The sequence below is a fragment of the Epinephelus lanceolatus genome, chromosome 14 (genome assembly GCF_041903045.1).
Source record: "Epinephelus lanceolatus isolate andai-2023 chromosome 14, ASM4190304v1, whole genome shotgun sequence".
NCBI lineage: Eukaryota > Metazoa > Chordata > Actinopteri > Perciformes > Serranidae > Epinephelus > Epinephelus lanceolatus.
In genome coordinates, this window is record NC_135747.1 from 14,524,935 (window position 1) to 14,552,171 (window position 27,237).

Here is a 27,237-nt window from a genome sequence, read left to right on the forward strand (position 1 = left end):
TTAGTTGTTGTAATACTGTAGTAATTTAAGTTGAACCAATGCAGCTTTTTGAATTTGAGAGTTTAGATTTAAACTTACTTGTACAGTTTTAATGAGGTAATCCATTTTGAGGCTTCAAGGTGTCCACCTTAAAGTCTGGATATAGTTGTTTCATAATGGACAGCTTACCTGGTGTCTGCAGTGTGGTACAGTGGGAGCCAGGGAGGATGTGATCCCTCACCGTAACAGCTCTCACTCCACTCCGATAATGCAGTTTAATCTGGAGGCTACACCCAAGGCACTGACATGCCCCACAGAGTATCAGCCAGCATTGGACAAACTCAGTGGAAACCTTGACTGGCGCTTCACCCCTCAGTGATGACAAAACCTCCATCTGCTTAAGCAGCTATTACTCCACCTGATTGGTAATCATGACATGGAGTGAGGCATAAATCCCTCAGACTGCTGCTGGTTAAGATAGAGGTCTTTGAAGGAACACGGTGATTAGGTGACCTTGGATGGAGCTTGGAAAGGGGGCCAGGCGAGGGGAGGCTGAGGGGGATGTACTTTTCTATTATTGGCAGTATAATGACACATTCTCATGCAAATTAAATTCACATACGTCAGGTACACTCAAACCAGTGAACAGTTCAGAGCCCTTAAAAATGTGTTGAATAGTTTCTTACAGGAGTATACATTACCACTCAGTCAATGGTCTTATCAGCCTTAATCAGCTATGGTGTGTGAACTCTGTTGCACCAAGCAGCAGGTTTGCTGCATTTTCTGGATAACTTTGATGAGTCAAAAACTATTAAAAGAAAGTGCTGCCCACACACTGAGTTAAAGCTCCCAAAATCTTAAATGATCACACCCTCAGGGGTTTAACATCATGCACTGTATACCCTGCAAGAAAATGACTCCACTTGGAGACATTCTGGATATATAGTCTAAATACTGCGTGCATTCATGGGATAAATAAAGATTTTGACATCACAATTAGTTTTCTTTTTTAAAGTTAAAGCTTACTTTCATTAGTTGAAGTATTTAAGTCCAGTCACCTGGGTTACTTTTTATTATGCTAACATGTCCTCTCACTTGCCTCTGTTTCTCATGTCTTAGCTCCTCCCAATGAGGATGTGAGAAAGATGCAAAGACAAGACATGTAGCATACACCTGTGTAAACTCCTACAGAAGCCTCCTCTCTCCTTGCTCCTCATTTTCTTGAGGTGCATTTAAGGGATTGTAAGACCCTCCAAGATGGCGTAGGGGGAACGATTTCTGGGTCATAGGAGGAAAGAGGCACAAGGAAGCATAAGTTAGCATAATGAAAAGAACCCCATAGAATGACTGTGATTTGGTCCTGCTGTAGCAACTTTCATGATTCCTTGTGGATTATACAGTACCTATCGCAGATGTTATTCCAAAAATGGTAGCTGTGCTAAATAAAGAATTTGGAACTATTGATTCAGTCTTTAAATTATTTTTGGTACTTTGCTAACCCACCCGAGATCTTCAGCTTGTAACTGTGCTGAGTAAAAGCTGGAGCAGGTTTTCCAGACCCTGTTTTAGATCTGAAGTCACAGGTTTTACTCAGCAGAGCTTATCAGATAACTCAGAACCTGCTGCTTTGAACAGCCCCTGGTAGGTAGGATATGAAGGATTGGGAATGTGGTAAACATGATAAACATGACTGATTTGTTGACTGATGTCACAACACAGGATTTCTGCTTCTGACAAGTGCACATAAAAAGGTGATGGACATCTTTTCATTTGAAATATGCATAATATGCATAATAGCACAATATTATTGTGGTAGTATATATTGTATGCTGACTCTCAAGTTGACTATTTGAATGGTTTGATGATGCATTCATTTGACGTACTGCTGAGGAATACATTTTTATGTCAATCAACTAGTTTTACAGGTAGATGTGGATTTTTGGGGGGGGGGGCTCTGATATCTCAACTGGCATCACAAATCACAGGCGTGTGTCAACACGAGTAGTAAACATTACACAAAATCATCTGATATTGGGTGTCAGATACTAGAAATTGGTGTTATTTATAGCTCCCTACAAGCACAGAGAACTGCAAAAAGTAAGGCATGTCTGCTATAGTTTGTGTATGGTTGATTATAAATTTATAGATCGATATGAGCTCTGACGTCTGCATGCTGTACCAACAAGCAGACAGAGTAAACTGCTGTCACTCACAGGTACTTACATGCTGCTCTTCAGAAGAACAGGGTGAACAGAAGCTAGCAGGATAAACAAGGTGGTTTTGAAAAATGTGAAAGAAGTATCAAAAGGACAGTCTTGGCGGAAACGTTGCTATTTAAACATGTGTAACTGCAGTGCGAATGTTTCTGTGTTGACAAGATGTGCTTTGATCACACCTTGGAATTGCCTATGTATGTGTGTATTGAGGCAGCTGCACTTGAATTGGGAGTATTAAAATTTTGGACCATTATAATGGCAAATGCTACGAAAATATGGGGGTGAAAATAACTAAAATGATCCTTTTAAGTTATTAAATTTCATAAGATTACTTCTTATTGCCCTCTCAGCCACCAACATACTAATCCACCTGGTAATTATTTCTTAAATATGCTCAATATTACTGTCTGTTAGCTCAGTACTCAAGACCCACTTGTCCTGCATGTTTTTGCTGCAGACTTTACCTTCCATCTGATCCAATTAACAGCTGCACATTCACCTGAAGCCTTAATCAGATCAGGTGTGGACAAGCTTGGCAAAAGAGCACACCAGAGGACTTTTTAAATCCGTTGCATGTGGAGTAAAAGGGCAGTAAACAGCATATAGCTGAAGATCAGTCTTATGAATCATTCATTGTTTATTGGTGCAGGGATTTATGCCAAGGAGCATGAGGCCATCCCAGCATTGTCTTCTGAAACTTTTCATATGGTGCTCCCTTTTAATAATTTGTTGACATGCCCCTGCTGTTGTAGAGAAAATAAAAGTGACCTCACTCTGTGGTGTAGGTCAGGCAGCATCTAATGAAGGCCCCAAAGTCTTACAGCATTGATTTCTTACCCAATACATGGCTAGAATGCAGAGTTGCTCGGCGTTGCCATGGGGGATGGCCCCGGGTATGAGCTGGTGTTTCCCAGAGTCAGTTTTACCTCGGATTCTGTAAACACAATTACTTCTCTCTCTTAGTACATCATTATTTTTTTGCTCCTTTTTTTTTCTTTTTTAAATAACAGCTCACTATCTCGCGTTGGCTTAGTGATTTCTAAGAACTTTCAAAGATCTAAGGGGAGGAGATGTTAGAGTGCTGCAGATCTGGCATGTACATATAACTGTGGGCATGCGTCCAGAAGTGCTGTGACATTCTCAAATCGTTCATCAGTCAGCAGAGTCACGGTTCTCTCTCTAGTCTTCATATTCTGATCAGACTTGACGTGGATGGCATTTAAGTCTAAATACCACATGGCACATGTCACTTCTAGAGATACGGGTGTAATAAAGATTCATTATGCAGGTGCGAGGCGTCATTGGGATGCATCGCTGTACATTGCATCTTGTGGCAGATTAAAGATATGAAGATTAAGGGAGAGACCGCATTATACTGTTGTTATACTTAATAACCTGCTTAGTTTGGCTCATAGCCCTATGCTCATCCATAATGCATATGACCTGCAGCTGGCCAGGACACTAAGTCTGCTCTGACAGTGTGAGAGGGTTTAAAATCGCTAATCTATGTGCATGTACATGGAAGGAGGTGGGATTCTAGTGTGTGTGTGTGTGTGTGTGTGTGTATGTGTGTGTTAGTGTGTGTGCACTTGCAGACAGAAACTCTCCAAGTATATTTGAATTTTTGTGCCCCAGTACACTTGTCCTCAATAACTTGTGAAACATTTATATGTGATGTATTTTAACCTGTACGTTTGATTTATGTTACACAATCCATGTAACTTTGAGCAAAATATTCCACCCTCATACGCTCAGACTGTTATATATCATCAGTATGACTTCGGTGCTTGCACCGAGTTATTTCCTTATGAAGCATTTTGATTTACTGTTTTTGGAGCACCCACTTTCTCTCCACCCATCCCGTCTGTCTACATCCACTTCAGATAGGCATTTCACAGGTTTTTCAAAATACCTTTTAAAGAAGACCTCAAAGAATGAGGGTAAACTTGCCGCATGCAACTTTTGGATTTACACACTTACTTACACTTACTGTAGGTAGGGAGCTTAACGGGAGTGGAAAAATAAAGCACTGCTTACTCAAAACAAAATGTGTCTCGGTGCGTTGCATAAATAAATCTTGTATTTCTTAGTTATAGTCAGATCGATTTACATAATCGGGTCCTTCAAGTTGATAAATGTAAACGTATCAAACCTTTCAAGTTTAGATACCTTAAAAAAATATATGGTGTCATTTTCTTTGTGACTCCCTGTTTTAGTACATGCACGTTGGATAGCTACAGCTGCCCACTCCTTAAAACTTCTCCTCAATGCGTTACCAGTCATCATGTTCACATTAATAAAGAGAAAATATTCATTTTAATACATAGATTCAGGATCCCACTTGTATGTAGGAAGTCTTTATCAGCTCATAATGTTGAGAAATGTCATTGACCAATAATCAACAACAACAAGAACCAGCTTTTATTTGTCAACCAATATTTATTTGATAAAATGCAGTTTTCATTTTCCATGTGAGAGAGGTCTTTACTCTTTCATTCTGATTCCAAAACCAAGGCATTACAGATTTTTGTCTCAAACCTTAGCGTTGCTGGACTACAATTGTTTTTAGGTCATTTTCCCCTTTATGTTGCTTTTGTGTGTGTCATTATGTGTTTCTTTATGCTGTGTTTATGCACATTATTATGTGGTTTTCAGATATATTCAACTACTATTTTCTCTTTTCTCTCAAACTGGTTGTTGGGTAACCTTGAGCCCCCTGAATGCATCATAGGTGCATTGGACTATCAGTGCCCTGACAAGTTGGATGAGCTGCAAATAGCTTCTTCAAGAAGCTGCTCCTCCTCAACCTGCAGCTGTAAGATAGGCCAGACTAGGGAGTATTCTCAGATCTGCTTTTTTCAGCTGTACAACCTAGCTAACATTTAATTCACCACTCTGAGCTGTGCACCACACTGCTGCTTTTATAACACAGGTTTTGTTTGAATAGGCCTGTGGCTTACGACTTATCCACTGTACCATATTGTGAACTGTGTGTCTGATGCAATTCAGGGGATTGTAATGCCTTAGTGGTTTGTAGCTTACCTCATTGGAATATAATATTGTTTAGAAAGATAAATGAAGACCTACGCTCTCATGTAATTCAGAGTTTAATGGGACTGAGCAAATAGGGGAGTGGGTGCGATATTGCAAAATGCAGGATGAAGAGATTTGTTGCGTTGTCTAAGTGCTCATGTTGCAGTATACCGGACGCGTTCAGTAATTGGGTCAGTGCTCCAGAATTTATACCTCATCTCAAGCAAAACAAACTTGATCAAAATATATTCTGCAAGGAGTGCTGGCTGGTCCTCCCTCAGCAGGTTTGCAAAGCGTCTTCCCTGTTTGCCTGCCTCCTAATAACTCTTTGTTCCGCTGAAAATCTGGCACATTTCAAAGACTCAATGGCTTTAATGAGGCACAGTGTTGTGCCAGTGGTGACTGTTTGGTGTCAGCAATGAAGCTCATGATAATGTGCCCGGCTGAGTGCCACTGTGTGTTTCCCACTGTTATGGTAATGGAACCAGTTTGGGTGTTTTTCCTATCCACTCATGTGCTTGCTGCCCTTTTTTTTCTCCGACTTGCTATTCGCCTCTCATTTTATGTTTGTATAGAATTATCTGAAAAATACATAATGCTGTGTAGAACAACACCTTCATGTATCTTTCTCATGCAAATACTGCGCTATATAGAAGAGGAACAAAAGAACATCGGAGCGGTTACTTTCCCTCAGTCATGTGTTTGTCCCATTATTGTCTCCCTCCAGCTGCAGCGACAGTGCAGCCCGTGTCAAGGAGAGGCTGTTTGGAGAAGCAGAAGGGAAAGATGAATTGACATAAGAGGTCATTTGGTTGCCTCATATTTGGCCCTTTAGCTTTTAAGGTGAAGTGGCATGAAAGGAAGCAGAACATCAATAGGTAACTTGGCTGCTCCGAGGTCCAGGGGCAGTTTCTTTCATGGCTTCCATCACAAGCTGAGGAAATGGTCCTTCTGCCACCGACCTCCTGCTTTTCAATGGCAATCAATTCAGCTTTAAAAGCTTGGAGATATCCCTTCAGAGACCTCAGCAAGCCAAGCATGCTTCTGCCAACCCCGGGCCCAGCGTGTGTTTATTGATGCTTTGCTATTTTTTGAAGAGAAATGTAAATAATGTAGTCAACATATTCAGCTGTGCGATTACATTCTATGGGCGCTGTGTTTTTAAAGGGCTAGTGTTTGCACTGAACTTCCTGTTTTTGACATAGAGTTAAATGTAAAATAATTCTTGGTAGTAATTAATGTCACAAAATTGTGTGACCCTAATTGTTTTTTTTTACCACTTAACTGTCAAATCATGCACAGTTCATCATAGTACTAAAGGCTGGTGTTGCATTAATATTTATTGCAGTGATAATCAGTATGCATTGAGGTTGACAGCATGTTTTGCTGAGGATCACTATATTCTGTTGCTTGATGGCGGTTTAAAGAAGCACATTTGACTGCAGCCAAGTATCTTGGCTTTGCATAAAAAATAGTCTGTGTTATTATGAAGCGAACAGTGTTTTGAGAAATATTTGGCAAGATCCATTTTTCATGTTGGTAGTGTTCCACTGTTTAGAGGCAAAATAATGAGCCTCTTCCTCACGTATGAGGCTACCTTGAGATACCCCTTTCACTTCTCAACATTACATGCATTTTAATTCTTTTTTCTTTAAAGGGTCGATGGCTTTGGTGTGCAATTTTTAAGAATGTCCCCTTTTAAAACCTGAAAAAAGTGAAGCCTTTGAATATTTCAAAAGAGACCTTGATTTAAATTGTAAGATTTCAGATATATTGCATCAGAGGGAATAGGAGAGGCAGAATGGATGAGATGTTTGACCTTTTCAGATTTGTCCCTGGGTAGTGAATTTGCTGGAGGGTGCCGGGGCAGGGAGCAGCGGTGCGTTGAATTATCACTCTCACTGTTCAAATGCTGCAGACCTGATCTCCCACTTGCTCCACTCCCACCACTAATGGGTTAGGAACACACTGGGAAAAAAAAAGATGGAGATAGAGAGTGAGTGGGAGGGGGAGTTAGGCTCTGTCTGATTGTCTGTGGGTTAAGCTTAGAAACAAATTACTGTTTTCGCCTCAGCGCCAAGGAGAGGTAGCAGTGGGTCACAACGTGGTGTCAAATCTTTAGCAAAAGCCGGTGTCATTTTGCAGATTGATTGAGCCGAGTCTCTGACAGCTACCGGCAGGAAACATGTCAACACTTTGACAGATGCTTGCTATATTGAAAGGCTATGATGACTTTTTAGTTGACTGGGCTTTCACTGAACTCCCCCAGTCTCACCATCAAATGAAGGCACAACACCAAGGAGGCAAAAAAGATAAGAACAAACTTGCCAAACTGCTTTGTAATAGTTTGCCAAGGCGCGAAGGACATCATGTCTTTGTTAGAGGAGAGTAGCTGTCAAAATCACAATGCCTGGGCAGCATCTGTCTGCCTCTTTTGGTAGCATTTTTAATCTTGTGGGAAAAAATGCATGGCTTCCTGTTCTGACAAAGAACGGTGGTTTGCAAAGACATGCCACTGTCAAAAGGACACACAGCGCTATATTGATTGTCAACCAATGTACATCCACTATAGAGCTGCAGCATCTTTAAAAACATTGGCTTTAACGTTTCATTCAGCTTCATGCTTTCCATTGATGATACAATAATGATATTTTTTCTGACGTCAGTGCCTCTCACATCCATTTACTGCATCTGCCTCTAAAGAAAATCAAGAAAAGCCACTTCTCTCCACTCACACTCATGTTCAAGTGCACATGTTTTTGGCGAAACATGTGATCCACCTGTTCACTACCATCACCTCATGCTGCATCTTTTCTGTCTCTCTTCCCACCCTCTCTTCATGCCACCCAGAAGCCATCTTGTGCGACGTAGGGGAGTTTCACTGTCACGACCAGGAAACCTGCATCCCCGAAGCCTGGCTCTGTGATGGCGAGCCTGACTGCCCCGACGACTCAGACGAGACTGACAAGACTTGTAAGTCACTCATTCATTCATTCATTGCTCACTAATGCAAAACTGTCATATGGAATTGTGCCATGGTGCCTCATTTGCCAGCAAGTGTCACTTTTTTAAAGATTTGTGTTAACATGCATTAAGTGATGTTCCACCATAAAGGTGTCCTTTTTAGTTTCTAATGCTCCCTTATCAATAGACTTAAAATGTGTTAGAAGTCTGCGGCTTCCTCTTTCACATAGAACACGGCTGCGGTCAATTTGAAGACATGAATCTCACTTACATCTTGTTTGTAGCTGCCTTGGAACCAGGCTACAAACAAAGCGGTGTGTTTAAGTATACTTTGGTGAAACTATGAGTGTTTGAAGCATACTTGGCATTCAGGTGGACAGCAGGATTGTGTTGCAGGAACTGTTTGAAAAGTTTCCATGAGCGTTTCATTAGTTATGTTTTCCTATTAGAAAAATGGTCAGCATGGTAGTACAGAGTAACTGACATAAATCTAGGTGAACCACAGCTGCTGTGCTACCTCACCATTCACCCACTGTAAAGTGTTATAGGCTTTGGCCTCTGTTAACCCTGCACAGGACAAGCAGGTACAGGAAATTGGTGGAAAGAATTACTTTTTTATTTAGTACAGGGGTGTCACACTCATTTTGGTTCATGGGCCACATACAGCCCAATTCATTTCAAGTGGGCCGGACCTGTAAAACCACTACATGATAACCTATAAATAACAACACTTTCAAACATTTCCCTCTCTTTTAGTGTTAAGAAGTACTTCTGAAATTATCCTATTACAAAACAGATGATGAGCAGCCTGAGATGTCTAAAGAATAATAAGTGCAATTTCAACACTATGTCTCAGTGTTTCCACATTCAGTCAGTCTACTACTCACTGCCATTACAGGTGCATTTTTCCTCTCCTGTGTAATAATGCTGGTATCACCATACCAGACTAAAGTGGAAGCTATTGAGGAATCAGGTGAAGTTACCCCCCACCTCACAAACCTTTTTCAGATCTAGAGTTTTGGCCAACACATTCTCACTCTGACCCTGTCACATATCAACGTTTGGTCATGGACTTTCCACGTCCAGATACAACCTGCAAGGTACCCTGGATGCATTGGTTGTTAATGTTCTGGGACCCGTGTCAAGTTCTGCCTGTTAGGTGCATTGTCTGTTTTCAAAATACACTTCTGTTTTCACAGGAAATGTACCATTTACATACAGTCTCTTTCAAAATAAATGCACTACATCAATAGAACACCGCAAATTGACGTTTTTTTCCTTCAACAAGAAACGCACGTGATTACGTTTTGCCAACACACAAACGTGGTTGGGTTTAGGCAACAAAAGCACATGGTTGGGTTCAGGAATAAAGAACAGGGTTTGGCTTTACAGTTCTATGGGAAGCAAACACCGCCCTAACAGGTGAAATTCGGTTGTTGTTGGAAGCATCCACCAACCCTCCAAACCACCCTTATGCCGGATTTCCACTGGATGCGTGTCCGTTGCGGAACGGCAGCACTGGTTATCCGCTGCGTGCTCCGCCGTCCGTCAATACCCACCGGCTGCGTTTGCTGTGCGGAGCGGTGCAGCTCTGCCGGAAGACATCTCGGTGCACTGCCATGATTAATATCTCCTCGTCCATGGTGTCAACGGGGTGAAATGACGTCTGAAAACCTCTGACCTGTTGACTTCAGGCCTGCATCTGCCCATTAAGTAGTTTTCAAGGTGTAGCGCAGGGAAATATGATCTGCCGTGAACACTGTGTATTTTATTTTGAAAGTTAACCGGATGTTTTATTTTGTTTCTGTGCACGACTTCCTGCCCCGCACGATCTGCTCTGTGCTAAATTGCTGCGTTGTGCTCCAGCGTCCAGCAAAAATAGAAGTCCTGCGTATCTGTTGCGGAGGGCTCCGGAGTGCCGGAGCTGAGACGGAGCCGGAATGCAGGACAGCCGCAGCCGGTGGAAACACACACATTGACTAGAATTGAATCCTGTTGGCTCCGCTGCCATTAGACTTTTGCTGTCTTAATTTTCATTCTTGTCCCGCCACGTTTCCCCTTGATGCTGCCGGGTGCCGTTAATCTATAATGGCAACTGGCTGTGTGTCTTGCCGATGTGAAAGGACGGCTTTTTTCATGGGTGTCTGGTGCTGGAAGTCACTGCCCAAGCGTCGCATTTAGCCAACTTTGATACTGAGATCCAGGAAGCTGCTGTCAAACCATGTAGCCAGGGTGTTGATATACTGCAGGTAGGGAGAGCTGTTTAAGTCCTGAAGGCAGGCGACCAAGGCCATGTTATCTGCATACTTAATGAGGGAGAGGTCACTGCTGTTGCACTGTATTTCATTTGTGTATATGGAAAAAAGCAAAGGGGATAGTACACATCCTTGGGGAACACCCGTGTTCAGGACAAGAGAGTCAGAGAGGCAGTTCTTAATGCAGACTCGTTGGGGTCGGTCTCTCAAATATTCCCTGATGAAGAGGACCAGGCCACCGCTGACTTTCAGGTCACAAAGGTGCCCTAAGAGGAGGTGTGGCTAACCCGGAAGAACGACACAAGAACTACAATTTGACTGGAGTTGAAATACACAGTAGGGTGCTGCGCCCTATATTTGTAGTTTTGGTGTGTTTTCTCTATTATGTGAAATTGTGACAAGGAACATTACAAGCCTATTGTAGGTTTTTTGGGGTGGGAAGTACACCTGTTTGGTCAGATTTTATTTTTTTTAATGATAACAGGGTGAAATCATGTTTTCTCCTGTTTTTGATCCTACTTGGTGGCGCCCCTTATTGGTTTGCCCTCGGTTATGATAGTAGAGATGGAAGTAGATCAAGAGCTTTCCAAAACACAAAAACACACATCCTGCCCAAAGGGCGCCGCCCAGAAGGAGCCCAGCCACACACCAAACAATGAGAAAATGCAGATAAACAGACCACCACACTCTTCTATTGGGTCATAAGTGATGATTGAGAGGAATTATATTTGTATAAGTCTATATGTTTTATTTTGAAAATCCTGCATACTCTACCGTTATTTACATCATGTTTGATGTAAAATTTTGTATCCGGAATTACAGAGTACACATAAATATAAAACTAATGAAATTTTCCTTAAAATTACAGAGCAAAACATAAGATTATTAGTGTGGACATAAACCTATATATAACGAGCTACATGTTTAATTACAGAAATTGAATGTAAAAGTACATATAAATATAAAACTAAGATTTACTGTTAATTTACAGAGAAAAACATTAGATTGTTAGTATGGAAATAAACCTTAATATAATGACCTACATGTTTAATTACAGACATTGAATGTAAAAGTACATATAAATATAAAACTAAGATTTACTGTTAATTTACAGAGAAAAACATTAGATTGTTAGTACGGAAATAAACCTTAATATAACGAGCTACATGTTTAATTACAGAGATTGAATGTAAAAGTACATATAAATATAAAACTAAGATTTACCGTTAATTTACAGAGAAAAACATTAGATTGTTAGTATGGAAATAAACCTTAATATAATGAGCTACATGTTTAATTACAGAGATTGAATGTAAAAGTACATATAAATGTAAAACTAATAAGATTTACCGTTAAATTACAGAGAAAAACATTAGATTGTTAGTATAGAAAAAAACTGTAATATAACGAGCTACATGTTTAAGTACAGAGATTGAATGTAAAAGTACATATGCATATAAAAAAAAATAAGATTTACCGTTAATTTACAGAGAAAAACTTTAGATTGTTAGTATAGAAATAAACCTTAATATAATGTGCTATTTTGACTGTAATTTAAGAAAGCAGAAAGATGATGTATAATTAATACAGTAATTTTTCTGTAAAAAAATGAGAAATAAACATAGTTTGTCATTACTGGCAAGATACTTTTAAAAAACAGGTGGGTTGTTAATTTACAGATAATGTCTGTAATTTTACAGTTTTGTATACTATTTTTAAAAAACAGAAAACTACTGTAAAAGTTTGAAGTTATTTACCGTAAAATTAGAATTTTTTTTTTTACAGTGTACCTATTAGTTGATATTTTTACCCTTCTCACCTGTAGTACCCTATTTTTTGTCTAAAAATGTATTGAATTCCATAATTGATATCTTTCAAGGCCATCTTGTTACAGTGAGTTTATTCTTATACTCTGAGCCAGAAATCTCCCCTTCAGTAGCACTTACATACACCAAACTTTACAGTTTTATTTCTATCTATATTCTGAAGGTTCTCACAGAGGGATTTGTTCATTTATCATTCATAGCCTCGTGTGTATAACATTTTATCTCTAAAAACATGGTGAAAATTGAGTTTTTTTATGGCTGTTGACAGTATTTTCTGATTTTTGGAGTGATAACATGAGAAATCCAAAAATCTCTCTGTTAAAACCTCCGAGCCTTTTATGTCAACAAAATGGAAGAGAACTTTGAACCTGGCTTTATCCATTGGTGAGATTTTTGCTCCAGGAATGTATGGAAAGCATTGCAATGGAAAGCAATCAACTTGAGAAGTTCCACTGTGATATCTATTAGTTAAAAGTTTAACCCTATCTACCTGTTTTTCTGGTGTCTATTGATTTCAACTATAGCATGTAATCCTAGTGTTTTGCTGCATTCTTAATGTCTATTGTCATATTATCTGGTGAGCAACAGGGCACTTTTACTTTAAACATTCAATGCTAGTCACGCTGAGTACAGAGTTTCCCTAAACACAGTCCAATGAGGTCTTCTGGCACCAAATCTGATGATATTTTACGAGGTGCTCAGCAAGTCACTGATGTTTTGTATTTCTTCAAATGCTGTGCCATCAATACCTCATACCAATTGCATGTCGAATGGCTCTTTCACCCATTTTTTCATGATGGAGTGGTGCTTGAGGATTGAGGCACTTATTCTCTTGCCACCATGATACATTTTTCAGCAAAATGGGCTGTGTCTCTCGTCCAGTACATTGAGCTCATCTAATTTAAAGTAAAACGTCAAACTGTGATGGATGCCACGGTGGTGATGTAACACCATGCTGACTATTGGTCTCATACTTGTTGAAACAACTTCAACACTTAATCCGACAACTGGAAACCTATGTTGTAGTTGAGCAGCTGAAACTGTGACAGGCCAATCACCTGAGACCTATATATTAATGTATTTTATTTATCTCATACTGGCTCTAAAGCTCCATATATGATCTGTGATTGTGGGAAATCAAATACCAATGACCTAGCCTACTGATTATACTTCATATTTACCAACTACGGGAATGATTAAAGGAATTAGGTTGTCGCGGTAACAGATATGAAACCCTAACCCTAACGCTAATCCTAATGAAACACATGATGGCCAGGTGTGTCACTTTAACAACTCTGAAACTCAGAGCTCACATGTGACCTCAACAACTATGTAAGGGTTAAAGCCTGCAATTTCAGTAAGAACTGAAGAAGCCTCTTGGATGAGAGGTAAAATGTCTACAAGAAATTCAAGCAGGTCCAGTTGCCCATGATATAGCACCTAGAATTACCATGACGATGGATGAATGAGAATCTTCACTAGCAAAATGTACTTTAATTGATATCCTTGCAAAAAACTTTTTCATTTCAACGCATAATTCCAAGGTGTTTTGAACTGCACTTTGGAGAGATCAGGTACGTATTTATCCAGAAAGACTCTATTTGACTACTGCTTACCTCCAAGGGCAGGACAGCACAAAAAATAAGCTCATCATTTCAGAATAAGGCAGAAGACAACCAGTCAGGTTGAAAATTGGGTTTTATTGGGAGTGCTGTATTATTCAGTGAACAAGTGGAAGTGATGTATTGTGCTGTGAAGGATCTGCTTGGCAGATCCGACTGCAGTCATGTAAACCTTCATTCGCCCTTCACATCAGAACAAGCTTTGGGATGTGTGCTCTTGGGTATTGTTATTTACACACTTTTGGGACATAGATTTCCTTTAATGGATAAACAGAGCAGTAATTTTACATTATTATGAGCTGGATTAGCCTTCGTAAATCATGATGAGGCTGTCACTGTCACATGGTCTATCACAGCCAAAAGAAGGCAACAACACCAAATTATTAACATTCACTCCAGGTTCCTCATCAGTGTGAGTTATTGGGTGTAATTAGGACTTTATAGTTTTGGCAGTGACATCTGTGCATAAATTGGCCACAGTGCACAATAATTATTAATGCCCTGTGTAGGAGGTCATATATCAAGTAGGCTACTAGTGTGGTGGTACACACTGCTTACATCAGAACTATATAATGACACTCACCAGCTGTTGATATTATCACAGCTGCTTGCACGCCTAGAGGTGCATATTGTGGCCCTAGATACAAGTCAGGAGGTATAGAAAAAAGATGGAGTGATGTATAGTCTTTCCTCAAGACTGCAAAAGCAAAAGTAGATATTGTGCGTGTTACTGTTGCATCTTTTCCCCTGGATGCTGTGTTGACAAAGTGAGTTGCTGCAGGTTATACTCATTGCTACGTATATCAGTCCACCTTTAATATCTTGGGCTCCTCTTACTGAAAGTTTTTTTTTTCTCTTGTGACTCCACAGGCATCACCTCCTGTGGGGCAGATTGTTTTCCCATGAAAGATTGTCTAGGTGTGTTTAGAGGAGCAAATGCTTTTACACATGGACCTCAGTTTATTTGTCATGAGGAGTTCTACTCAGCTTGTAAAAACAGTTTTATGTCTCCTGTGTTTCAGCAGAGACATTCCAAAGTTTGAAGATTTCTGAGCCTATGACGGGATAAATAAAACTTGGATTATACTGCAGGGGTTGTGTAGGAGTGTTGAAATGGATGTGTTGATATAGTTTTGCTGTTGTTTAAAGTGGTCCCCATTCAATCACTAAGTCAGTATGTGGAGGCATGCAGAAAAACAAAGTTTTCCTCACAAATTCAAGGTAACACAGCATGACTGATATACAAAGAGTCATTCTGTGGGTGAAGTATTTGTCTAATGTAGTTTTATTGTATGTAAAACTGGGTACACTTGGGCCCTGCTGGCAGTTCCTAATTTCTGATATACTCTCTGATTGGTTTTCGCCACCTATGATCTGCCACTCTTCCTCTGTAAAACACATTTTAAATATAAAAGATATAATATAACCTCTACATGGTAGCTGTGGGCCAAGTCATATAATCTCCAGAAGGCAATTAATTATCACTTCGATTAATGTTGGCTCCATTTTATTTACAATGCCTGCAGAAAGAAGACCTTGCATATTCATCTAAGGAATTTGGCGCAGCTCATTATCATGGATTATGTATTGATAGAAAGGGGAATTAGATCAGCTTTGCCCTGCAAACAGAAGACGGGATTGGAATGTATTTTGCCTTCTTGAATGATAGCAAGGGCTGAAATAACCTATAAAAAAACAATCCTTTATAGAGGATGATACCCACTGAGCAAAGCCATAGAGGATTAAAATAAAAGCAGAAGAAATTTATGGTGTAAAGCCATCAGTACTTTGATTTCTCTGTGAATATTTTGGGCATTATACACAAGAATTTATCATCTTAAGAAAAAGGAAAGGTAATACATTACCCTCCTGTCTAGAAATATAAAAATGTTGGTGCCACTGATGGCCTCTCTCCTGTCTGCTCTGGCTCGGTCAGGGAGATGTAATCACTGCATCTTCAGGGCCTGTGGGGAGGAGGGGAGGGAAGGTGGCCTTGGATTGCAATACCTAGAGACCAAAAGGAGGCACCAGTTTATCCGCTCCGCTGCAGGCCTCGCGGGACTGGACAGCTGACGACAGTTATTCATGGAGCTGAGAAAACAGCGTGCCTTCAGGAATGTCTAAAGAAAACCCAGCAAAATGGCAACTCTCCAACTGTGCCCGGTTCAAGCAAACGCTTTCTGCGTAATAAAGAGTCAAACCTTTGCTTTGTTATGGGGCATCATCTTGTGCGGTGACAGTTAAAGGGGAAAGATTGAGAATTTGCCTAGAGTAGGGTAATTACATTCTTAGTTTCTGTACCATACTTGCAAGGACGTCTAAATGTCAAGGCTGTCTGGGGACATACAGATCTGGTGTTTTCTGTGCATTTGAGATAAAGTGGGACAGCCATAATTCACTTCCTGTAAATATCTTTTCTAGTATAATTTTATGAAAACTGTTGGCGTTAATGGCTGTCAGCATGCAGCCTTCTATGTACTGATGCTACACGCTTGCAAACACTGTCTTAGAACTTAAATCCTTCATGAATCCTTCAGGAAAGGATTTCATGGACTTTTGGCTCTTCTCAGTAGTGCTGCCATGAGGAGCTTTGTGAATCTGGTGGACGTGGAGACCAGTGAATCCTTTGATTGAATTGTCACTCCCAGAGGAAAAGACAATAAAAGGGGTCAGTGGCTGACTTCAAAAACATGGTCACAGAAGCTGTGTTTCATGGCTGTAGCTTGACTCGACCCAGTCAACACTGATGTTGATCTCGGTGTCCTCGAGGCACAGGGGGATGAGAACTGTTCAAAGAAAGATCTCTCTGGGGTTCTTGCACTTATTCCCCTTTGTCAACAGGGGAGGGCCTGTCTCCCCTTGCTTTCATCTAAAGTCCTCAGATTCTCTATACTGAGCTCATTCAGTGTCTTACAGAGAGCTTGAAAACAAGCAGCATGGGGACCCAACTTGGGGGTATTTATCTCATGGTTATGCCACTTAGCCACAGCATATTTTAGTTAGGCTAGGGGACGTCTTAGATAAATTATCTTTCCTTGGGAGTTATGCCATGGCCTATCTGTTAGAATTCTTCTATTTAAATCATTTTGTCTCAACACTTGTTTTATACATCATATGTGTTTAGAATGCTTGAATTTGATCGTATTGGAAATACAGTTGATTTCTTCTCTACAGAGTTCACCCCAAAATCAAAAACTACATATTTTTTTTCTCTTACCTGCAATGCTATTTATCAGTGATCAGTGTTGCTTTGGTGTAAGTTGCTGAGTGTTGGAGATATTGGCTGTAGAGATGTCTGACCTCTCTCAAATTTTATGGAACTAGATGGCAATTAGCTTGGAGTGCTTTGAGCACTCCGCTTGATATCTCCAACACTTGGACACTCACACCAAAACAACCAACACTGATAAATAGCACTACAGGTGAGAGGGAAAATATGTGTTTTTGATTTTGGGGTGAACTGACCCTTTAAGTTCATAGTTTTGTTCTCCTGTCCCCAAAAGACTGTACACTACCTTGCTCCATGTTTGCTGAATGTGTAAATAGTTTGCTAAAATGTTTGCCATAACAAGTTTAAATGGTAATGATATGGCAATGTTGTGTTTAAGCTTCACCTAAATTACCCCACCTTGGCTGTCTCTGGACAGTTCCGCCAAATACTTTACTTTTTATGGCTAAAAGAGTGTTTTATTTGCCATAAATAGGCCATAAAAGCTCCCGAAAACACTAATTGATGTTCTGTGATGATGTTGGGTGGTTGGAGATGTATTTGGAGCAAGTACATGTGCAGGTTACTTCATAGGTTAACATTACTCTATTAGCTTGTTAGCCGTGAGTCACAGCTAATCCAGGAGGAGTGGCAATTTGATTTGCAGCAAGCCTTGCTTGTTTTATTTTGTTTCAGTACATGCGGAGCTGCATTGTTAATGAGAACTGGCTGTGGAGGCTGATTTTCTTGTTTTATATTCACCAGTGCCAAAATAATTGCGGATCTAAGCCAAATAGTGACAGAGTGGGTCATCTGATCAGTTACACATGGAGTATAGCCATACTTTTCAACCTTTTGGTGGCATCTTGGCACGCTGAATTGCCACCAACCGTGCTTGACTTCACCACACCACAGACTGTATGAGTTGTGGCTGCTGCAAGAGAGAGTCAGCTTTGTGCCTGGCTGCGCACACACAATGACAAGGCTAACTTTTAGCATCAAGTGGCTAACTTTACCAAACAGTTATTAACAGGTTTAACAGACAGACAGAGTTAAGCTGTTTCAGTGTCGGTGAGAGTTTCTTGGTAGCGTTTCAATTTTCAATTTCAATTTTATTTATAAAGCCCAATATCACAAATCACAATTTGCCTCACAGGGCTTTACAGCATACGACATCCCTCTGTCCTTAAGACCCTCACAGCAGATAAGGAAAAACTCCCCAAAAAAAACCCCTTTAACGGGGAAAAAAAACGGTAGAAACCTCAGGAAGAGCAACTGAGGAGGGATCCCTCTTCCAGGACGGACAGACGTGCAATAGATGTCGTACAGAACAGATCAGCATAATAAATTAACAGTAATCCATATGACACAATGAGACAGAGAGAGAGAGAGAGAGAGAGAGAGAGAGATGCAGGTAATGACAGTAGCTTACAACAACATTAATGAAAGTAATAATATTATAGTTATAGTTCTGGCTACTGTGGTACAATATGTTGAAAGTATGTATTAATATCTGACAGTATACTTGTGTGACAATAGTCATATGTGTATAATAACAGTAGAAGTATGACTAATGACTAATGATGGCAGCAGCAGCAGGAGGCATCTGGCAGGACCACGGCAGCAGCACAACCACACACGTCACGCTGTCCAGGCACCGCTGCGGTATGAGTTAATCTGAGAGACAGTGGAGCACAAAGGCTCCGGAGAAGAAGCCGAGTTAGTGACATCCAGAATGGCCGAGTTAGCAAGATGCACTTATAGGATGAGAAAGAGAGAGAGAGAGAGAGAGAGAGAGAGAGGGAGAGAGGGAGAGAGAGGGAGCCCGGTGTATTATAGGGCGTCCTCCGGCAGACTAGGCCTAAGTCAGCCTAACTAGGGGCTGGTACAGGGCAAGCCTGAGCCAGCCCTAACTATAAGCTTTATCAAAGAGGAAAGTCTTAAGTCTAGTCTTAAACATGGAGACGGTGTCTGCCTCCCGGACTGTAACAGGAAGATGATTCCACAGGAGAGGAGCCTGATAGCTGAAGGCTCTGGCTCCTGATCTGCTTTTGGAGACTTTAGGGACCACGAGTAACCCTGCGTTCTCAGAGCGCAGTGTTCTGGTGGGATAATATGGCACTATGAGCTCTCTAAGATATGACGGAGCTTGACCATTTAGAGCTTTATAAGCTAACAGTAGGATTTTAAATTCAATAGCTTAATAGCTTGGTGTGGGAAGTTGGCCACTGCAGCTGTGCTAGCTCCTGCTAACTGTGCAGAAATTGAGTTGACCGAATTGGAAGCAACAGGAAGTTTGCTGATCAGGCAGGGAGCTGGGGCGGTCCAAGAAAACGGATCAAATGCAAGTATAGTTTGACTGGAGACGTTTCTTTATTACTTGGTATTGGGTTATTACGATCATTCCCTTAAAGGTAATGATACCCAGCCCTAGTAATCGGCATATACATTCAATGCCAGTGCAGTGAGCAGTATGCCATAGCAAGGTTAGCATTTGGAGATTGGGATGGTGGATGGTCATGTTCGACATCAGACATTAATGCAGGGGACTCGAGTTTGCAACTGTAACCATAACAAAACCTATTTGACATAAACATGATCTTTCCCTGACCTTAACCATATGCCTTTGTTGTCATGTACAGTTATTGCAGAAAGTATGAGTTATAAAAAGAAAAAAAATTAGGTGGGGTTTTTGCAGAATTGTTTGTTTCCTTTTTCTGTTCTTAGGGTTGGTGGCTCTATGTTTGTATGTTTTGGCTCTGCATGTGGGTACAGTGTGATCCTCTGACAATCACAGCCAGACTCCTCACTCGTACAAGACCAATAAACTTAATTCTGATTGTGAAGTATGTTTCCATTTAAACATTTGGAAGTAGCTGACAAAGCTTGTCTGAGTGCACAGAATATTTGATCTGCATGTCTGTGATGAAGCTGAAGTAACTATAGTCAGTGTATTTCAGGCTGCCTATCAACATCCTGCAGGGCATTTTATCTGGCAAGTCCCATATTGAAATAAATGTATCACAAATGTGTCGGCTTCCCATGAGAATTGGCGCCAGTTGGATGGAGGTTTAGGGGGTAATGTAGCGTAGCACCTTGTTATTGAGCTGAAGGACAGAGACTTTTGCATTATGTAACGTTTATTTTCCCTCCACTCCGTTTCTCCCTCCCTGCTGACTCATAACCCTTCTGTTGACTCATCAAAAAAAAATCCTAAAACATGCTATCATTATAAATGCAGCATGTTTGCTGTCAAGCATCACTTCTGCATATTGTGAGAATTATTCACTGACAGTGTTAGACTCTTTGAACGTCTATGAGGCTATTAAAACTGCATGATCCTGCCTTCACATTGCTGTCGCCTGTTTAAATGATCTGTCAAAGTCATTAGAAAGCTCACAGGTTATTTTGTCATCATGCTATCGCTACAACATTTAATATGACTGTGAGTGTTGGTGCAGCAGAAGTTAATTGGATATTACGTTTGGTTCCTCAGCCCTGCGTCTTGACACCTGATTTAGGATTAAATGCACCACTTTGTCCTTTCCTATCAAGGTATTTAACCTGCTGCACATGTATCATGTTTTCAGGCATCGTGATCGGCTGTTTTTTGCAGCAGGAGGCTTTGAAATGAGCCTTTTAATTTACTGTTTCTCTCCCTCTTCCTCTCTACATTTGGAACAGAACTTATGTACACTTCCTCAGGCTTGTGCCATCTGTTTTACCAGTAGTTTCAGTAGGCGGGGAACAGACACAACAAATATTGTGTGTACTTGTGTGTCTGTGTGCTTGGAAACATTTATTCCCATGAAGGCACTGTGTGCTTTTAAGTCTCTATGATTAAGACTGTCTCGTCTGTCAAAGTGTGATAGTTGTATTTAAAAGGAAAGTTATCCTCTTTGCCCTCAACATATCATTTGCTCATGTTCAGTTCTGTGCTTGCTGCATTACCCCGGTTTCTGCAGTTTAACACATTCCCGTATGTTTGAGCATTCATCTTAGGCGAAACCATTAGTGTGGGAATGAATTTCGTTGCCTGGTGACAATCCTGCACCCGCGCCATGTCTCATCCATGTCAGAAGTGATGCACTGGGAGGAGCACATCGCGGCTTTGTCTTTGCTCTCACAGCCCCCGACTCAACAGTTAAACTGCACTGACACATTTCCCCTTTTGTATTCCCTGCAAGTATGAGCATTGTAAAGGACAGCATCCCAGCTTGTCACCTGAAGAACGAAAGGAAAAAAGCACGTTAAAACTTGACATGCTTGCTGTCACAGACCCAGTGTGGCATTAAAGTACTGAAGTCGACATTATCTCCCTGCTGCTGCAGTACAGAACAAAGCATCACAGCGATATGAGCATTAACTCAGAGCAAACACAGTGACACATACTTACCACGACACCCAATGAGAATAATAGCCTGTACCATCACTGTGATGAGTGCTGTTCATCTCACAGCTACACAGCAGCCAGGACTTGACTCTCAATGAGCATGAATCAGTGACATTGGCCTTTTATTTATTTATTAATCATAAATAATGGGTAGTCTAATAGATAGTGAAATGCCTTCTCTTAAAGCCACTCTATAAACATGGTCATAGTCCAGTGATTATTTCAAGGGAGCTGGTCTAGTGCCAGAGGATATTTGGAGAAAAATACATGCCCTCCCACTCGCTGTGTGTACAGTATTATACTCTAACCATAGTCCTCATTAAAGAAGCCTTCAAGCCACAAAAAAAGAGACTTATTTACTCACGTATAATCAATTGATTTACACTACAGGCCGGCACACCAGTTTGAGCCCTGGAACTCATTACATAGTGGGAAATATAAACAAAGGCAAAGGTCAGTGTTGAAACTATTATAATTTAATAGAGGAATCCAAGGCCACGGGATATAAGAGCTCCTCCATTTTATTTGAAAGACATAGGGTTGGTTCGTAGTGTCATCCTCCTATAAAATTCAAACCGCAATATGAAGAGCTCGTTCTCCTGCCTTGATCAGAGACGTCCGTAAATCTTGACTGTAGTAACAACAACAAAACAATTATTTGTAGTGGTAAGGTAGAAAAACTGTTTGACAAATAAAAAGATGGTCTGTTTACTGTTGCCACTGTTGCCCACTTATATAGATAGTAAAGAAAGTACTGCAATGTACTTCTGTATCACATATCCTCCAAACTAAATGTTTGTTATTTGTGGTGGAAATTGCCTGCTTACACTCAACACTCAGGAAATAGACACAAAAAGCATTTGCTGGGTGTGAGGAAACATTTAATATAAACTGGAGAGAGTATAGTACATAAGCTATGCTACTATGGTTAAGATTAAGTACAATTGCTTGGTCAAGGTTTGGGTAAAGACCATATTATCACGACATCTTTGGGATAGGGAGTTGCTCATAGTGATGAACCAACAAAGGGTTATCATCCAACAATGCAGGTCCCCCCTCCTCTGTAGGCAGCGTTTCAGCACCAAACAGGAGAGAGACACAGTTAGCGGCTAGCTTGTGAATACTGTGAAGCATTTAGCAGCTAAAGAGCCAGATATTTCCCACAGGGATTGGTTGAGACCAAAAAAGAGCCAAAAAGTGAATCTTAGACGCAAATATAGGCAACTGTATGCTAGCATGTTAGCTGTAACAATTTTATAAGATGATAACATGTCATTATTTTGTTTAATTTTTTTTCAGCTGTCCCAAAGCTGCTTTTAGGGTTTCAAAATTGGTCTTAGAAGAAACACTGACATTTGGTAGGGGACGGGATGCAGACACCAGTCTCTTGTATTAAAGTCAAACGCTTTGTTGAATGTGAACCTACAGTAGGTAATTTTCGGCATGCAAAAAACTTGAGGCTTCAGCAATCTGAGGTAGACAAATCAAGTGGGGATCAAGTTGGGGTCTGTACCTATGTGCCTGTGCATTTGTGATACAAAACATGTGTAAGAGCCATCAGTTTAGAATGCCAAATATGGAGTTTGGATTTGACACTAAAAAATAATTCAGTTCATGCAGTTCACATACATCACAGTCTCATTGTCAATGGCATTAATTTAGATGGCATTATGACAATTGTGTACTTATTTCTTTGATGAAAGAATGTCAGCATTAAACACAACACTGTATATTATACAGCTAATGAGATCATTCTTCTCTGTGAATATTGGTTTTAGCCTCTCTGACTACAATATACTGTATGTATTATTCATTTGAATCTGGCCCCAGAACAATTAGATTGGAACATTTGCATAATGGTTGGTCACAAAAGTATCTCTATTGACTAATTATGTCGTTGTTTACCAAATACTGATAAATTGGCTTTTTGCATTTTTCTTTTTTTGTGGTGTTTCTGAAGTGCAGCTTTACTACATTGTTCCTCTCTGCAGACTGATGCATTGATTCTTTATTATACAGTACAGCCAGATTGTCACAGATGCCAACATCCAGCCTCATTGCATTGCACAGTGGGGACTTTTCTCCTCCTTTTCAGATAGATTTGATTGAATACTCAGCATAATTTACAGCTAATAATAAGCTGCTGCACACAGGAAATTAGGTGTCGGAGGGGCTCTGTGCCTATTACTTTTCTGATATTGCTCTCATTTACTGCACAGAGTGCATTAACATGTAGCAAATAATATTAGTTTGTATTTCTAAGGTGGCCGATCGATTTTGAGTGATTTTATGTATTATGCAGGAGCAAATCACTCATTTTAAAATGATAATGCGACAGAGTGGGGTGAAAAGTTAAGGGTTGACATCAGGAAGAAAAGGCTAACAGATCCTTTCTTTGGTGTTAGTGGAATAAACTATAGATCTAAGTGAATGCTGCTTTGTCATAACATATTGCGTATTCACGCAGTATTCTGTCTTTAGTAGAACTGTCTCATCTGAAAATATTGGAGGGGGTCGACACAAAATATACAAAAGGCAGTCATATACAATGCATCTTTGCCTATGTTAGACTTTATCATATTGATGTGATATATTGGCATATCATGTTCATCTTCTTTTGTTGAACAATATGTGGTTTATAGTTTAACAAATCAAACAAGTAATTGGGAGTCTCATGACAGACCCTTTAAGATTTTAAGGTAATTAAAGACACCTGAGGAGCAAAAACTACTAATCTAACTAACGTTAGTGTTGTAACTACAGTACCTGCAGCTGTTCAGTACATTCAAGTAATACGCTGAACTTTAATTAAAGTGACTTTTAGCCTTTAAAGGCCCATTTATGCTCAATGTTAAATACGGATCCAGATACGGATGGAGCCTTCTGTCCGTGCTCCGCGTTCATTTTGTCCGTATTTCTGCACGTTTCCATAAAGCTTACAGATACGGGCCAAACGGAGCAGTAACACCGGAAACCGTGGGGGCAGTGTTGCTGTCACTACCCGATACGTAGCTCTAGTGAGACACGAAGAAGAAATAACAATGGCGGTTATCGAATGCCCCGGCAGACATCCTAAAGTACTGGAAATGATGCTTGTCAGTTTCTCCCATCGGCAGTACTAGAGACTTTGTCTTTTATGCGAGAGGTACATTATCAATATCTCCTCCACAGTTGCCATGTTAGTTTTTGAGTTTGTTGTTGTCATAAACTTTTGACTCTGGTCTGCCCCCTGGTGGATATATTGGTTAACATCCATGCCAACGCATGGAAGTATGTGGGCAGTGACGGTAACATTGTTTGAAACGGACGTATACATTTTCGTACGGAAAGGGAGCATAAATGGGCCTTAAGGGTGATTTAGGGTATTCACATTTGTGGTTGGCAGTATACAGGACAGGAAGCTAATGTAGAAGCCAGTACAATACAGAAACACAATGATCCTTAGTAGACAGACAAAGCAACCAGGGAAGGTTTTAGACAGCCCAGTTGCCAGAAGAAAATGGTGGCATTGTGCAAAAAACGGTAACGATACATTTGCACCTTTCATACAGATCACGTCAGCATTTCTTTATTGACATAGTGCATGACTTGACCTCATTTCGGTAGTTGGAAGGGGTGGTGGATGGTGTGTCATTTAGGCAAGGCCCCTGCCAAGCTGCAGACCACTGCTCAAGACCAACAAACGTACAAAAAGTGGTTGTGATTTTGCAAGTAGTGCTGTATTCCTAGTTGCTCGATAGTCGCAGTGTTTCCCCTACAATGCTACAGGCCCGGTGAGCCGCCATGCCTACAAGGCCCCCCGCCGGACCTATGCCAGGCAAAAAAAATCAAACAGACGGACGCTCTCATCGCTCTCCAAAGCCTCAGCGGCTTCCCTTGAGGCCTCTGAAAACACTACGCCATTGAAAGACGGAGGTTTCGCTGAAAACTGAAGCCTGTAACACCTGGCTGGGGTTGGCCTGGGGTTGAAGCTCAAAACTGGGGCAGCTGCGCTCTCTTGCGGTGACAGTCTGCACTGCACTCTTGTTTTCTCTCTTTTTTTAAGGCACCAAACATGGGTGTTTAAAAGCAACTCATTGCTGTTTTTCCATTGGGGATAGTGCCACAAAAAGCAGTTGTTTTCTACTGAGACATTGCTGCTTTTTTTGCGGGAATTGCGCCCCCAAAACCAGAAATTTTCACACAAAATATTATATTTTTGCAACCATAAATAAGGCTTTATTTGTGGCTAAGCCTAACCACACATTAACCACAGAGTTGTTTCAACATGTCAGTGACTTAATAATGTGCAATGTATCTGTGGTTTGCAGAAATGTACATAATGCCAACATTTTTTTGCTGATTGGGTTGTTTTAGAGACAGGCATTGGAATGTTCTTGAATGGCTGTGTCAGCTTGGCCACTGCCCAAGTCAGCATGTGTTTCTCGTGCTGAAAACCAGACTGAAGGTGTAAAGCTGCCGAAACGAGCAAGAACCGAAGATGGCTGCAGTACAGGCCTGGCAAAGCATCACCAAATGTTGGCCATGCGTATCCACAAACATGCAAAGGCATACACATTTTCCCACCAGGGAGTTGTCCAGTTCATACTGTGCCTTTGGCTGCTTCTCAGCAGCTCCATGTGATTAGTCAGGAGTCAAATGTTTGCTCAATGTCCTGTTGATGCTGAGAAAAGAAGGCAAGATCTATACATAGTCATTCATATGGCATCCACATCTTTCTCAAAATGTATTGAAAATCACAGCATTTAATCATGTGGTCATACAGTAAGCTTCTCTCACCGTTTGTGAAGAATCTCAGTCCTTGGAGGTTCCTACTCCTGGAAAATATTGCCTGTGTGTCTTGGGTCAGACAAATACAGCGAAATAAGCTCTTTGGGTTGAGTACATCATTTCAAATGGCAAGGATGTAAAGGTCACAGAGGAAAATAAGTCTTTTAAAGAGCCCTTCATGTTTAGACCATTGCACCTCTCAAAAGCAGAACATACAGGGAGAGCTTTAGTTTTCAATTGGTGAAATGCGGCCATAATGTTACGAAACTCAGCTCTTGTTTACCCCATTGAACTTTATCTGCATGCATTTTTACATTTCACTTTGTTGCCATGGAGGTCTCCAACAGTTCCACATATTTTGGATGACGCACTTTGTTCATGACAGGTAGAGAGATAAGTAGTGTACTGCCACATCTCCAGAAATCTCCAGAATTTTGTCCAAGGATTGTTTGCCTTTGAGATATGAACCTACAGCCGGGTACAAACAGCCTCATGTACTCAAATCAAGCTGAGATGCGCGGAAAACGGCTGAACAGCAGTGCCGTTGCATGACAGTTATAAATATATCATCCCCTGCTATCAGTTATTCAAGTTAAGCCACAGCATCACAGAGCCCAGACATCTTATAACCCAAACATCCTCCAGCTTTAAGTATGACAACAATAATGACTTCACCACAGACAGACAGACTACATTCAAAGGTGAAGAGTTCACTGTTTTCCATGAGATCTTGATGCTTCAGTTTCCATAAACACACACACACACACACACACACACAAAGAGGCACACAAGCAGAATAACTAAAATATTCATGCATTTTACACTTTAAATGTATTCTTCCACACCAGTGACACTGCTATCAGCCCAGAGATTAATGTTAACAACATTGCACCACTCCTGGCAACTTGCTGTAGCTACTAGTTACTACAGTAATTAACAATGTTCGTCTCCCAAAGGCAAAGTACAGTAAT

General features: G+C 40.7%; 1 protein-coding gene across 8 annotated transcripts in view; it reads left to right on the forward strand.

The window, feature by feature from the left end:
• lrp1bb (low density lipoprotein receptor-related protein 1Bb) overlaps window positions 1-27,237 on the forward strand; it is a 339,312-nt gene that overhangs the window by 81,329 nt on the left and 230,746 nt on the right. For 7 of the 8 annotated variants that reach the window (XM_078174387.1, XM_078174384.1, XM_078174381.1 and 4 more), the window contains exon 2: window positions 8,079-8,201. The exons of the other annotated variant lie outside the window; for it this stretch is intronic. In XM_078174387.1, the coding sequence (XP_078030513.1) occupies window positions 8,079-8,201 (123 nt within the window). The remainder of the gene's footprint in view (window positions 1-8,078; window positions 8,202-27,237) is intronic. 8 annotated transcript variants of the gene reach the window in all.